Here is a 13,693-nt window from a genome sequence, read left to right on the forward strand (position 1 = left end):
AGGGTGGCCACCCCTCTCTGCCTCGCCAGGTCCTCTACAAGATGCTAAAGTATGAGAAGGTCCCCGAGCGCAGCAAGAACCGCCTGAAGCTGAAGGACATCGGGTACCAAGGGCTCATCACCTGCCTCAGCGACATCCCTGGCTCCATGCTGCTCTTCCGCTGCCTCTCAGAGCAGGTCCTCGGGGCAGGTACCATGTGCCCTGCCAAAACCAGGCTGGCCCTGGCCACCCATCCCAAACACATGCCATGGGGTCATCACTGGTGGCTTCCCAGAAGGCTCGGGCAGTCTTGAGGCTGGGGGTCTTTGGTGGCTTTTGGGGACAGAAGAACCTGTCCCACCACCATGCTCTCTCTTCTTGTCCACAGACCCCCCCAACTACAAGGACCTGGTGGCCATAGTTTACCTGTCCCACCGGGCCGAGCTGACCGTCCGGCTCGATATCTGCCGCAAGGTGAGCGGGGCCATGGGCACAAGGGGCTGTGACCGAGCGGTCACCCTGGGGCTGAGCTCCCCAGAGCCACCCACGGGCACCCAGCCATGCTTGAAGGCGGGGGCCATCGGGATGGTGGTAACACCCCGGGCACAGGGCTGCCGGCACGTGGAGATGCCAGCATGGAGGTGATGCAACCGCAGCACTCCATGATGGTTGTGGAGGATCTGGGGTGCTCAAGCATCCTGCCCCTCAGAGGGGCCAACCCCCCAAGAGGCTGGGGCAACATCATCGGGTCTCCCCCCGACTTTCTCTTGCAGCTCTTCCACTTGATCTACGCGCAGCAGGACATGGTGAAGCAGCTGGCCAGGTTGGCCGGCTGGCAGGACACGCTCACCAAGCTCTACGTCAAAGAGTCCTACGAGTCCCGCCAGCACAGCCTGAGCATCGCGAGCAACGGGGGCTGCCTGGAGCTCCTCCGCTTCTCAGACCCCTCCGGCAAAGAGGGGACGAGCCCGCCGCCGGCCGAGCTGCAGGAGCTGGATGTCTTCCTGCCGCTGGGCTACGAGGCCTCGGACCAGGAGCTCTCCGAAGGCTTTTCTGACCACTCCATCTCCCCAAGCGGCCGCACCAAGTCCTTCCACTCCTACAACTTCAAGTCTTTTGACTCCTCTGACCGGGCCAGCCGCTCGTCCTCCAACCCCGGTGATGGTCCTCCCTTCGATGGTGTCTACCACCCACTCTCACCCTTCTCCACCTCACCCTTCGACCTGGGGCTCGATCTGGCCAGCACCAGCTCCATCGCCACGGCCGAAAGCGGCACGCAGACCCCCGCCAGCGGCCCCGGCACCCCCTCGCCCCTGGAGAGCTTCAAGCCCTTCCCGGGGATGCGAGCACGCAAGAGCTCCAGCCTCTCAAACGTCCTGGATGAGAGCAGCTACCAGGACACGCTGCCCAGTGACAGTGTTTCCAACACCAGCAACCCCCAGGTGAGCCCCAAACCATCATGCCCACCACCCTGGGCTACGCTGGACGCCGGGCATCTCACCCTTCCTCCCCTTTGGCAGCAAACACCCGAGGAGGAGCTGTGCAACCTCCTGACCAACATCGTCTTCTCGGTGACCTGGCGCGGGGTGGAGGGCTGGGACGACGCGGCGTGGAGGGAACGCGGGCAGGTCTTCTCCGTCCTCACCAAGCTGGGGACGGCATGCGAGCTGGTGCGATCCCCCGATGAGATCAAGCGCAGGTGAGTCCTGCCCAGGTCTGGAGCGAGGTCCAAGGGGTGCAGCCCAAGGGAGGACCACCCTACGGAGCTGCCTGCTCTCCCGCAGCCTGCTGGAGATGATGCTGGAGTCGGCGCTGACGGATCTGAAGGAGTCGGGACCGGCCGCCCTGCCCGGCCTCACCCACAACGCCCTCAAGCTGCTGCGGCTGCTCCAGGACTTCTTGTTCTCTGAGGGACACAACAACCAGGCCCTGTGGAGCGAGAAGGTGGATGGGCAGGAGCAGGGGGTCCTGGTCCCAAACCCGAGCTCTGAACCCTAATGCTAACCCTGATGATAGCCCTGACCCTAAACCCTGCCCCTACCTGCAGCCCTTGAACCTAACCTTGGAAAATAACCTGTGCCTTACTCCTAAACCATAACCCTAACCCATAACCAGTAAATTCAACCCTAGCCCCTAAAGCTAACCTTAAACCTTAGCCCTACACCCTTGCCATAAACCCCAGCTCTAACCCTAAGTCTTAACCCTAACTCTACACCCTTGCTGTGAAGCCCAATCCTATATGCTAGCCTTAATCCCTAATCCTAACCCTTAACCCTAGCCCTACACTGTGACCATAAACACAATCCTATACTCTAACCCTATATGGCAAGATCTGACCCTAAAACTTATGCCTAACTCATAACCTGTAAATCTAACCCTAACCCTTGCTGTAAACCCTAACCCTGATCCTAAATCCTAACCCCCAATCTAAACTTTAACCTTAACCCTATACCCTTACCATAAACCCAACCCCCTAGCCTTATACCCTAAGCCCGAACCCTAAACCATAACCCTAACTCATAACCTGTAAATCTACCTGTACCACCTAAATCCAAATCCTAAACCTTAACCCTACATCCTTGCCGTAAACCCCGACCTTAACCCTAATTCTATACCCTAGCCCTAACCCCAGTCCTAACCCTACACCCTAACCATAAACCCAACCCTATACACTAAGATATAACCCTAAACCCTATCCCTGACTCATAACCTGTAAATCTAACCCTAACCCTTGCTGTAAACCCTAACCATACACTCTTGCTGTAAAACCTAACCCTGATCCTAAATCCTAACCCTAACCCCTAATCCTAAACTTTAACCTTAACCCTACACCCTTACTGTAAACCCAAATCCCTAGCCCTGTACCCTAAGCTCTAACCTCTAAATCATAACCCCAACTCATAGCCATACCTCCCAAATCCTAATCCTAAACCTTAACTCTACATCCTTGCCATAAACCTCAGCCCTAACCCCAGTTCTGTACCCTAGCCCTAATCCCAGTCCCAACCCTTAACCCTTAAACCTACAACCTTACTGTAAACTGAAATCCTAATCCTATACCCTAAGCCCTAACCTGAACTCATAATTTATAAATCTAATCGTACCTCCTAAATCCTAATCCTAAACCTTAACCCTACATCCTTGTCATAAACTTCAACCCTAAGCCCAATCCTATGACCTAGCCCTAACCCCAGTCCTAACCCTTAACCCTAACCCTACACCCTTACCACAACCCCATACCCTAAGCCCCAACCCATAACCCTAAAGCCAAACCCTACCTAATTTGTCATTAGGGTTAGGGGCTGGGGCTCTACCCTACCCTACCCTACCCTAATCCTAACCCCTGCCCGCAGCCCAAACCCACGCCAAGCAAAGCCAAGGCGGGCTGGGTGATGGGGACAGACCTGGGGGCTTTGCGCCCGGCCGGCTGGGGAGGTGGGGGGTGCGGGGCTGGGCGGGGGGCTCACTGTGCCCCCCCAGATCTACGAGGGGGTGAGCAGTCTGCTGGACAAGCTGGGCGTCTGGTACCACCTGGCCAACGGCACCTCCGACCTCAAGGAGATGGCCCAGACGGGTCTACGCATCCTCGTGGGCTACATCATGCTGCAGGACCCCCAGGTGGGTCAACCCTTCCTGGGGCTCGGGGGGAGACCCCAGCCCTTGGGGCAGGGCCGGTGGCCCCATCTGATGTCCCATGTCCCCAACCAGCTGCACTCGCTGGCGTACGTGAAGCTGCACAGCCTGCTGCAGACCGCCTCGGCCCCCAAAAAGGACGAGGCCTGCTACCTGCTGGGCAAGCTGGAGACCCCGCTGCGACGCTCGTTGGACGCCAAGTCGGAGACCTTCTCCTGGCTGGTGCCCATCATCCGGACGCTCATGGACCAGTGCTACGAGACCCTGCAGCTGCAGCTCTTCCTGCCCTCGCTGCCCCCCACCAACGGCAGCCCCACTTTCTACGAGGACTTCCAGCTCTTCTGCACCACCCCGGAGTGGAGGGGCTTCATCGAGAAGCACGTGGGTGCCATGGGGCATGGGGTGGCATCGCTGTTGGGGGAACATCTTCCCAGGCTTAGAGATGGGTGCGTGCTGCGGTGGGGTCCCCATGTCACCACCGGGTTGGGACAGCCTGCAGGGATGACCTCCAGGGCAGGGGTGCTCATAGCCTGGATGATGGTTGGTGGGTGCCAAGCCCTGTAAATGCCTCCCCTCTTGTCCTGGTAGGTGCAGCCCACCATGGCCCAGTTTGAGATGGACACCTTCGCCAAGAGCCACGACCACATGTCCAATTTCTGGAACGCCTGCTACGATGCCATGATGAGCAGCTCCCAGCGGCGGGAGCAGGAGAAGGCGGCCAGCCGCAAGATGTTCCAGGTACTGCCCGCTGCTCACAGGGGAACGTCACCCTGCGGATGTGCTCCTCATCCTGGGGACATGCTCCTCACCCCAAGGATGTCATCCAGGGAATGTGCTCCTTGCTCTGGGGATGTCATTCTAGGGGCGTGCTCCTCTCCCTGGGGATATTAATCCTTGGGGATTTGCTCCTCATCCCGAGGATGTCATCCTGGGGACATCCTCCTCACCCTGGGGACATGGTCCTCAGGATGTGCTCCTCATCCCGGAGGCGTCACCCCAGGGATATGGTCATCAGCCCAGGGATGCTGTTTCAGGAATGTGCTCCTCACCCCAGGCACATCATCTGGGGTCATGGGGATGTGCTCCTCACCCCAAGGATGTCATCCAGGGAATGTGCTCCTTGTTCTGGGGATGTCATCCTGGGGACATGCTCCTCACCCCAGGGACGTACTCCTCACCCTGGGGATGTTAATCCTGGGGATGTTCTTCACATCATCCTGGGGATGTCATCCTGGGGAGATCCTCCTCACTCTGGGGATATCATCCTCAGCATGTGCTCCTCATCCTGGGGACATCATTCTGGGGACATGCTCCTCATCCCGTGGACATCATCCCGGGAATGTTCTCATCATCGCAGGGACGTCGTTCCAGGGGTGTGCTCCTCGCCCTGGATACGTGCTCCTCATGCCAAGGACATCACCCTGGGGACATGCTCCTCACTCTGGGGATGTCATCCTAGGGACATGCTCCTCGCCCCAGGGACATGCTCCTCATCCTGGAGACATTAATCCTGAGGATGTGCTCTTCATCCTGGGGATGTCACCCTGGGGACATGCTCCTTACCCTGGGGACATTGCCCTCAGGAAGTGCTCCTCGTCCTGGGGACATTGTTCTGGGGATGTGCTCCTCATCCCAGGAGGGGTGTGCTCCTGGGTGTGTGCTCCTCACACTGGGGACATGCTCCTCACCCAGGGACATCATCCCAGGGATGTGCTCCTCACCCCAAGTCCATCGTCCTGGGGACGTTCTCCTTGCCCTGGGGATGTCACCCCACGGACATGCTCCTCACCTCAGGGATGTGCCCCAGCCCCTGCTGTCACTTCACTCTCCTGCTCCCTCGACAGGAGCTGGTGCTGGAGCCGGCGGCGAAGCGCGCCAAAGCAGAAAACATCCGGCACGCCAACGTGCTCAAGCAGGCCAACAACCACCACAGCACCGTGCTGAAGCAGTGGCGGTCCCTGTGCCGCCTCCTCACCTCGCCCCGCTCCGCCTGGGCTGACCGGTGAGCCCCTGCCTCGGTCCCCAGGGAGGGGTGGCACGGCTGGGGGTCCCCAGGGTGTCTCACCCCCGCCTGCCCCCCAGGAACCCACCGGAGGTTCGCTGGAAGCTGTCGAGCGCTGAGACCTACTCCCGGATGAGGCTGAAGCTGGTGCCCAACCTGAATTTTGACCAGCACTTGGAGGCCAGCGCCCTACGGGACAACCTGGGTGAGGCTGATGGGAGCGGGGCACCCAGGGGTCCCCCCATGCCACAGGAAAGGGGGTGCCACCAGTTGGATGCACGTGGTGGGGTTGAGCTGGGAGCTGTCATGGACCCTGTTGGGGTTGGGGGGTGGGATAGGGAGCCGTCGCAGGACTTGTCCCCCAGCCGTGGGTGGCTGCTGACCCCCTCCTCATTTCAGGAGCTGACCACCTCCACAACCCCACCGAGTCCCTCCCACTCGCCATGGCCAAGGAGGCCAAGGTGAGCGAGCTGGAGGATGACCAACTGGCTGAGGAGGACCTCCCCGTCCTGGACAACCAGTAAGTGTCCCCATCCCCTGCCATGATGCTGGCTTGCCCAGGCTGGGGGTGTCACCGGGGTCTCCTCACCCCCGGTATCACCCAGGGCTGAGCCCAAGGAGCAGAACCAGCGGGAGAAGCTGGTGGTATCGGAGGACTGCGAGCTCATCACAACAGTGGCTGTCATCCCCGGCCGCCTGGAGGTGACAACCCAGCACGTCTACTTCTACGACGGCAGCAGTGAGAAGGAGGAGACAGAGGGAGGTAAGGGGATGTGCTTCTTGGGGGGGGTCCCTGCAGTGAGGTGGGGTGAGGAACCCCCCACCCATCCCATCTCCTCCAGAAGCCCATCACACCTGGTGCGGGCCGTTTTGGGGGTGGGCTCCAGCATCAGCCCCAGGGCGATGCTGGCCTCCATCCCTGCCTCGGGAATTGGGATCCGGCTGGACAGTGATGCCCACGGGGCTCTGTGCCCCCCCATCTCGGCAGGGATCGGCTACGACTTCAAGCGCCCCTTGTCCCACCTGCGCGAGGTCCACCTGCGCCGCTACAACCTGCGCCGCTCCGCGCTCGAGCTCTTCTTCATCGACCAGGCCAACTACTTCCTCAACTTCAAAAAAAAGGTGGTGGCACCTTTTCCCCCCAAAAGCCCCTCCCGGGGCTGCGGCACTGCCCAGGCTCCAGCCACTCCACGTCCTACCCATGTCCCCCCAGGTGAGAAACAAGGTGTACTCCTGCATCCTCGGCCTGCGTCCCCCCAGCCAGATCTACTTCGGCAGCCGGTCGCCCCAGGAGCTGCTGAAAGCCTCAGGGCTCACCCAGGTACCGGCCCCACCTTGCCCACCCCCACCCCATATCTCTCCTTCCCGGATGGCAAAGGGGAGGGTGCCAGCGTGGGATGGGGATAGCCGTGGGACCAGACATGACCATGGGATGGGGATGGCCATGGGACCGGGGATGGCCATGGGACCAGGGATGGCCATAGGACCAGGGATGGCTGTAGGACCTGGGATGGCCATGGGATCAGGGATGGCCATGGGATGGGGATGGCCACGGGACCTGGGATGGCCATGGGATCAGGGATGGCCATGGGATGGGGATGGCCATGGGACCTGGGATGGTCATGGGACAGGGACGGCCATGGGATGGGTATGGCCGTGGGACCTGGGATGGCTGTAGGACCTGGGATGGCCATGGTTCCAGGGATGGCCATGGGACGGGGATGCCCACGGCACCAGGGACGGCCATGGGAACAAGGATATCCGTGGGACCAGGGATGGTCTGGGACCAGGGATGGCTGTAGGATAGGGATACCCATGGGAACAAGGATGGCCATGGGTTGGAGATGCCCATGGGACCAGGGATGGCTGTGGGACTAGGGACAGCCATGGGATGGGGATGGCCACGAGACCAGGGATGGCTGTGGGACAGGGACAGCCGTGGGGTGGGGGTGTCTGCCCCCCCAGCCCATCTCAACCGCCCTCCCTTCCCTCCAGAAATGGGTCCTGCGGGAGATCTCCAACTTCGAGTACCTCATGCAGCTGAACACGATCGCAGGGCGCACCTACAACGACCTCTCCCAGTACCCCGTGGTGAGCCCCCCGTGTGTGTCCCCGTCCCCCCAGCGAGCCCAGGACCCCACCCCAGTCTCACCCACCTCCTGCCCCCACCCAGTTCCCCTGGATCCTGCGGGATTACGTCTCGGAGACCCTCGACCTCACCGACCCGGCCGTGTTTCGGGACCTGTCCAAGCCCATCGGGGTGGCCAACGAGCGGCACGCCCGGGACGTGAAGGAGAAGTGAGTGTCCCCAAAACAGGAGGGACAGGGGACATGGGGACCGCCTGGCCGGCTCCTGGTGGACCCCCCACCTTGCCCCCAGGTACGAGAGCTTCGAGGACCCCACGGGCACCGTGGATAAGTTCCACTACGGCACGCACTACTCCAACGCGGCGGGCGTCATGCACTACCTGATCCGCACCGAGCCCTTCACCACCCTCCACATCCAGCTGCAGAGCGGCAGGTGGGCACCCGGCGAGGGGACCCTGGGGAGGGGAGATGGAGGGGGACAAGTGGGCTCCGACCGCGTGTCCTGTGCTACCAGGTTTGACTGCTCGGACCGGCAGTTCCACTCGGTGCCGGCGGCGTGGCAAGCCCGCATGGAGAACCCCGTGGACGTCAAGGAGCTCATCCCCGAGTTCTTCTACTTCCCCGAGTTCCTGGAGAACCAGAATGGTAAGGGGCACCCGTCATCCCCACGATGGGGACAGCACCCGTGGGAGCACGGCGAGGGTGGGTGTCCCTCACCCCCTGCCCGCCCTGCCTGCAGGCTTCGACCTGGGCTGCCTGCAGCTCTCCAACGAGAAGGTGGGCGACGTGGTGCTGCCCCGGTGGGCGCAATCCCGCGAGGACTTCATCTACCAGCACCGCAAAGCCTTGGTGAGATGGTGGAGCCCATCCCAATCCCTCCTCCGCTCCCACCCCTGGGGAGGGCGCGTTATAGGGAGTGGTGGGCATTCCCGGCCCACCCTGATGCCCCGTCCTTGGGCAGGAGTCGGAGTACGTCTCAGCCCACCTCCACGAGTGGATCGACCTCATTTTTGGGTACAAGCAACGAGGCCCGGCTGCCGTGGAGGCCCTCAACGTCTTCTACTACTGCACCTACGAGGGTGAGCCATGGGGCAGGGAGGTGGGGGGGCACCTGCCAGGTGGCCCCCCATGACCATCCCCATCCCCAGGGGCCGTGGACCTGGACGCCATCGCCGACGAGACGCAGAGGAAGGCTCTGGAGGGCATCATCAGCAACTTTGGGCAGACGCCCTGCCAGCTGCTCAAGGTAGCTCCTACCTCCTCGCCAGTAAAATAGCGCCTTTTGGGGGGCCACCCCCCTTCTCATGGGTTCCCTCGCCCCCCCCCCAGGAGCCCCATCCCGCCCGGCTGTCGGCAGAGAGCGCTGCCCGGAGGCTGGCCCGCCTCGACACCCGCTCGCCCAACGTCTTCGAGAACCTGGACCAGCTCAAGTCCTTCTTCGTGGAGGTGAGGAGAACCCTGGGGGGTCCTTGGCCAGGACTGGGGGGGTGGTGGTGGCCAGGAGGGTGCTGACCGGTTGCTGTCTCCCTGCAGGGCATCAGCGATGGGGTGGCCCTGGTGCAAGCCGTGGTCCCCAAGAACCAGGCACACTCCTTCATCACTCAGGGATCACCCGACGTCCTGGTGAGTGTGGGGAAACTGAGGCACGGGTGCGTGCTGCTGACCCAGGGGGACCGGGACCAAGCCCCAGGAGGGCTCCAGTGGTGGGAGCTGTGTCACGTCCATCTCTGTCCAGGTCACCGTGAGTGCCAACGGCTTGTTGGGGACCCACAACTGGTTGCCCTATGACAAGAACATCTCCAACTACTTCAGCTTCACCAAAGACCCCACTGTCTCCAACGCAAAGTGAGTTGCCGCGTGGTCGCTGGGGACAGTCCCCAAAGGTGCCACCAGCCCACCCATGGCTCTGCCACCATCCCGTGTCCCACCCCACCAGGACCCAGCGCTTCCTGCAGGGCCCCTTCGCCCCCGGCGCGGACCTGTGCTCCCGCACGCTGGCCGTGTCCCCTGACGGGAAGCTGCTTTTCAGCGGGGGACATTGGGACAACAGCCTCTGCGTCACCTCGCTGGCCAAAGGGAAGGTCGTTGGGCACATCACCCGGCACATAGGTACGTCCTTCTCCGATGATGAAGGATCAATGATGCCCCAATGGGTTTGTAGGGGGGAGGCAGGGGACGTGGGAGCGGGAAGGGGACATCTCCCAGTGTCCCCAGTCTTCTGGGGACAGTCCAGGCTCCATCGCAGAGCCGGGCTGGGGTTAGGGTTAGCAGCATCTCCTCAAAACATGTCTTGGTGCCATCCCATGGGGTTGGGGTACCAAGCGTGATGGGACAGGACCAGCAGCTCATGGTGTCCCTCTGGGTGTCACAGATGTTGTCACCTGCCTGGCGCTTGACCTCTGCGGCATCTACCTCATTTCTGGCTCCCGGGACACCACCTGTATGGTGTGGCAGGTCCTACAGCAGGTAGGGGGTTGACCCTTACCCCCTCGCTCCTGATGGGGTGGCTTGCAGTGGGCACTGCCACCAGGTCACTGAGGTCCTCGTGTCCCCAACGGCAGGGTGGGTTTTCCAGCGGCTTGGCTCCCAAACCCGTCCAGGTCCTGTACGGCCACGATGCCGAGGTGACGTGCGTGGCCATCAGCACCGAGCTGGACATGGCGGTGTCGGGCTCCAAGGTGAGCTGGGGCGATGGGATGGGTGGCAGGGTGGGCAGTGCCACCATCGCCACCGCCCCACGTCCCCTTCCTCCCGTAGGATGGCACCATCATCATCCACACCATCCGCCGGGGTCTCTTCATCCGATCCCTGCGACCGCCCGGCGAGAGCTCACCTCCCGCCGTCCTCTCCCAGCTGGCCGTGGGGCCGGAGGGGCAGGTGGTCGCCCAGACCACCGTGGGTCAACGAGCCTGCTTGAAGGTATGGCCAGGTGGCCCGGTGTCCTCCCCCTCACCACCGTCAGCCTGTGTGTTCCCCCCCAATTTGCTCTGTCTTTCAGGACAGGTTTGCGTTGCACCTCTACTCGGTCAACGGGAAGCACCTCTCCACCGTCCCGCTGGACGAGGAGGTGACGGCCATGTGCCTGACGGAGGAGTTTGTGGTGCTGGGGACCATGCAGTGCGGGCTGGAGATCCGTGACCTCCAGAGGTGAGGGCTACCAGCCACCTTGTCCCACCCCAGCCACCCCCTTGGAGTGCCCGGGGGGCTCCAGGGGTCCCATCCCACCACTCATCTTCTCGCAGCCTCAGGGCGGCCGTGCCCCCCGTGCCCATGCGGGTGCCCGTCCACAGCGTGTCTGTCACCAAGGAGAAGAGTCACATCTTGGTGGGGCTGGAGGATGGCAAGCTCATCGTGGTGGGGGCTGGGCAGCCCGCTGAGGTGAGCGTGGACCCCCACCCCAGGTGGTGGGTGGGCTGGGGGCGTCGTGCCTGGGTGTCCACTGGGTGTTGCTGGGCTGGAGACCTCTGCTTGTCCTCCTGGCTCTCCAGAGCTGAGGGGGACAGGGGTGGGGTGGGGGAGATATGGGGAAGGTGTTATGGGAAAGAGAAGGAATGAGAATGGAGGTGGAGGTGGAGATGGGGAAGGAGGTGGAGGTGGGGAAGGGGATGGAGGTGGAGGTGGGGAAGGGGATGGAGGTGGGGAAGGGGATGGAGGTGGAGATGGGGAAGGGGTTGGAGCTGGAGATGGGAAAGGGGGTGGAGGTGGAGAATGGGGAAGGGGGTGGAGATGAGGAAATGGATGGAGGTGGAGATGGGGAAGGGGATGGAGGTAGAGATGGAGGTGAAGGCAGTGATGGAGATAGGGAAGGAGGTGGAGATGGAGGTGGACATGGAGATGAAGGTGGAGATGGGGAAGGGGGTGGATGTGGAGATGGGGAAGGGGGTGGATGTGGAGATGGGGAAGGGAATGGAGGTGGAGATGGAGAAGGGGATGGTGAGGGGATGGTGATGAGGAAGGGGTTGGGAAAGGGATGGGAGTGTGGATGGGGAAGGGGATGGTGATGGCAGAAATAGGGATTTGGAAGGGGATGATTGTGGGTGGAGCAAAGGATGGGGTTTGGAAGGGGATGTGTGATGGGGAAGGGGCTGGGGGTGATGGAGGTTTGGAAGAGGATGAGGATGGAGAAGGGAATGAGGATGAGGATGGAGAAGGGGATGAGGATGGGGATTTGGAAGGGAACGGGGATGGAGAAGGGGATGAGGATGGGGATGAAGAAGCAGATGGATATTTGGGAGGCGATGGGGATGGAGAAAGGGATGAGGAATGGGGATGGAGAAGGGGATGAGGATGGGGATGAAGAAGGAGATGGATATTTGGGAGGCGATGGAGATGGAGAAGGGGATGAGGAATGGGGATGGAGAAGAGGATGGGGATGGAGAAGGAGATGAGGATCTGGAATGTGATGGAGATGGAGAAGGGGATGAGGATGGAGAAGGGAATGAGGATCTGGAATGTGATGGAGATGGAGAAGGGGATGAGGAATGGGAATGGAGAAGAGGATGGGGATGGAGAAGGAGATGAGGATCTGGAAGGGGATGGGGATGGAGAAGGGAATGAGGACGGAGCTGGATGAAGGGTATGGGGATCCAGAAGGGGACGTGGAAGGGGACAGGGACATCGGGTGGGTGCTCATCTCCCCTCGCCCAGGTGCGGCCGGGCCAGTTCCACCGGCGGCTGTGGCGCTCCACGCGGCGCATCTCCCAGGTCTCGGCCGGCGAGACCGAGTACAACCCCGCCGAGGGCAAGTCCTAGCCTGGCGCCCACCCGCCCACCACCCGCCCAGGGTGCCCCGCGCCCCCCCGGCACGGAGAAAGGGGGGGACCCCTGCGCCCCGCAAAGCCGGGGGGGTCGGAGAGCCCGGTGCTGCCCGCAGGCTGCCTGCTCAGCCCATCGCCCGTGGCCTTATCCAGCCCCCGGTGGGGTGGGGGGCGTGGAATCGCCGCCACCCCCCGATCCTGGGGGGGACGCGTCCCCCCTTCCCGCGGAGGGACGGGGGCGAGGAGGAGGCTGGGGACCCCTCGCTGGGAAGGGGGGTGCCACGTCCCCCCGCCGCCGTGCCCGCTGGCCAGGAGCCGGCCGGTGTGTCCCCCCCGTGTCCCTCTGGGTTTGGTTTTTTTTTTTTTTCTATCCATTTTTAGATCTTTTACAGAAAAAAAATTAATAATAATAATAATAATATATCTGTGGGGAAGCAATGCGTGTGAGGCCCTTGTCTGCCCCGCGCGGGACGGGGGGTGACGCCTCCCCTCCGCTGTCCCCCCCCGGTGCCACCCCCCGGTGTCCCCTTCCCGGTGGGGTTTTTGGGGCCCTTTCTGTGGGCAGGGGGCAGCGGGGCCGCCCCGCCAGGCCGACGTGGGACATGGGGACACCCGTGTCACGAGCGTGGGGAGGCTCAGCAGCTCTGTACCCACGTGTCATGAGCGTGGGGGGTCTCAGCAGCCATGTACCCATGTGTCACAAGACTGGGGGGGGCCTCAAGAGCCCACGTGTCCTGAGCATGGGGGGGTCTCAGCAGCCGTGTACCCATGTGTCATGAGTGTGGGGGGTCTCAGCAGCCATGTATCCCCATGTCACGAGCGTGGTGGGGGGTCCCAGCAGCTGTGTACCCCCGTGTCACGAGCGTGGGGGGTCTCAGCAGCTCTGTACCCACGTATCATGAGCATGGGGGTCTCAGCAGCCATGCACACATGTGTCATGAGTGGGGGGGGGGGGTGTCTCAGCAGCCATGTACCCATGTGTCACAAGAGTGGGGGGTCTCAGCAGCTGTGTACCCCCGTGTCACGAGTGGGGGGGGGTCTCAGCAGCCGTGTACCCATGTGTCATGGGGGGGGGGTCTCAGCAGCCATGTACCCATGTGTCACAAGAGTGGGGGGTCACAGCAGCCGTGTACCCCCGTGTCACGAGCGTGGCGGGTCTCAGCAGCTGTGTTCCCGTGTGTTATGAGAGGGGGGAGCGGGTCTCAGCAGCCCTGCCCCCCCGCGTCACGAGCAT

At 62.1% G+C, this 13,693-nt stretch overlaps 1 protein-coding gene across 2 annotated transcripts in view; it reads left to right on the top strand.

Annotated features, from left to right (window-relative positions):
- Positions 1-12,801, top strand: part of NBEAL2 (neurobeachin like 2) — a 30,327-nt gene extending 17,526 nt beyond the window's left edge. The window contains exons 25-55 of one of the 2 annotated variants that reach the window (XM_082330779.1): positions 30-189; positions 368-453; positions 753-1,421; positions 1,500-1,678; positions 1,764-1,923; positions 3,460-3,597; positions 3,688-3,993; positions 4,201-4,350; positions 5,457-5,614; positions 5,695-5,819; positions 6,014-6,134; positions 6,220-6,377; positions 6,603-6,736; positions 6,828-6,935; positions 7,610-7,705; positions 7,788-7,912; positions 7,995-8,135; positions 8,217-8,347; positions 8,442-8,551; positions 8,664-8,781; positions 8,851-8,948; positions 9,032-9,148; positions 9,236-9,325; positions 9,438-9,547; positions 9,639-9,811; positions 10,074-10,168; positions 10,264-10,380; positions 10,460-10,621; positions 10,701-10,849; positions 10,945-11,080; positions 12,350-12,801. In XM_082330779.1, coding sequence (XP_082186905.1) covers positions 30-189; positions 368-453; positions 753-1,421; positions 1,500-1,678; positions 1,764-1,923; positions 3,460-3,597; positions 3,688-3,993; positions 4,201-4,350; positions 5,457-5,614; positions 5,695-5,819; positions 6,014-6,134; positions 6,220-6,377; positions 6,603-6,736; positions 6,828-6,935; positions 7,610-7,705; positions 7,788-7,912; positions 7,995-8,135; positions 8,217-8,347; positions 8,442-8,551; positions 8,664-8,781; positions 8,851-8,948; positions 9,032-9,148; positions 9,236-9,325; positions 9,438-9,547; positions 9,639-9,811; positions 10,074-10,168; positions 10,264-10,380; positions 10,460-10,621; positions 10,701-10,849; positions 10,945-11,080; positions 12,350-12,454 — 4,725 coding nt within the window. In that variant the 3' untranslated portion in view covers positions 12,455-12,801. Of the gene's footprint in view, positions 1-29; positions 190-367; positions 454-752; positions 1,679-1,763; positions 1,924-3,459; positions 3,598-3,687; positions 3,994-4,200; positions 4,351-5,456; positions 5,615-5,694; positions 5,820-6,013; positions 6,135-6,219; positions 6,378-6,602; positions 6,737-6,827; positions 6,936-7,609; positions 7,706-7,787; positions 7,913-7,994; positions 8,136-8,216; positions 8,348-8,441; positions 8,552-8,663; positions 8,782-8,850; positions 8,949-9,031; positions 9,149-9,235; positions 9,326-9,437; positions 9,548-9,638; positions 9,812-10,073; positions 10,169-10,263; positions 10,381-10,459; positions 10,622-10,700; positions 10,850-10,944; positions 11,081-12,349 lie in introns of both variants that reach the window. The other variant, XM_082330778.1, reaches the window with a different exon arrangement.
- The last annotated feature ends 892 nt before the right edge of the window (positions 12,802-13,693 follow it).

The sequence above is a fragment of the Platalea leucorodia genome, assembly GCF_965183815.1.
Source record: "Platalea leucorodia genome assembly, chromosome: 1".
NCBI lineage: Eukaryota > Metazoa > Chordata > Aves > Pelecaniformes > Threskiornithidae > Platalea > Platalea leucorodia.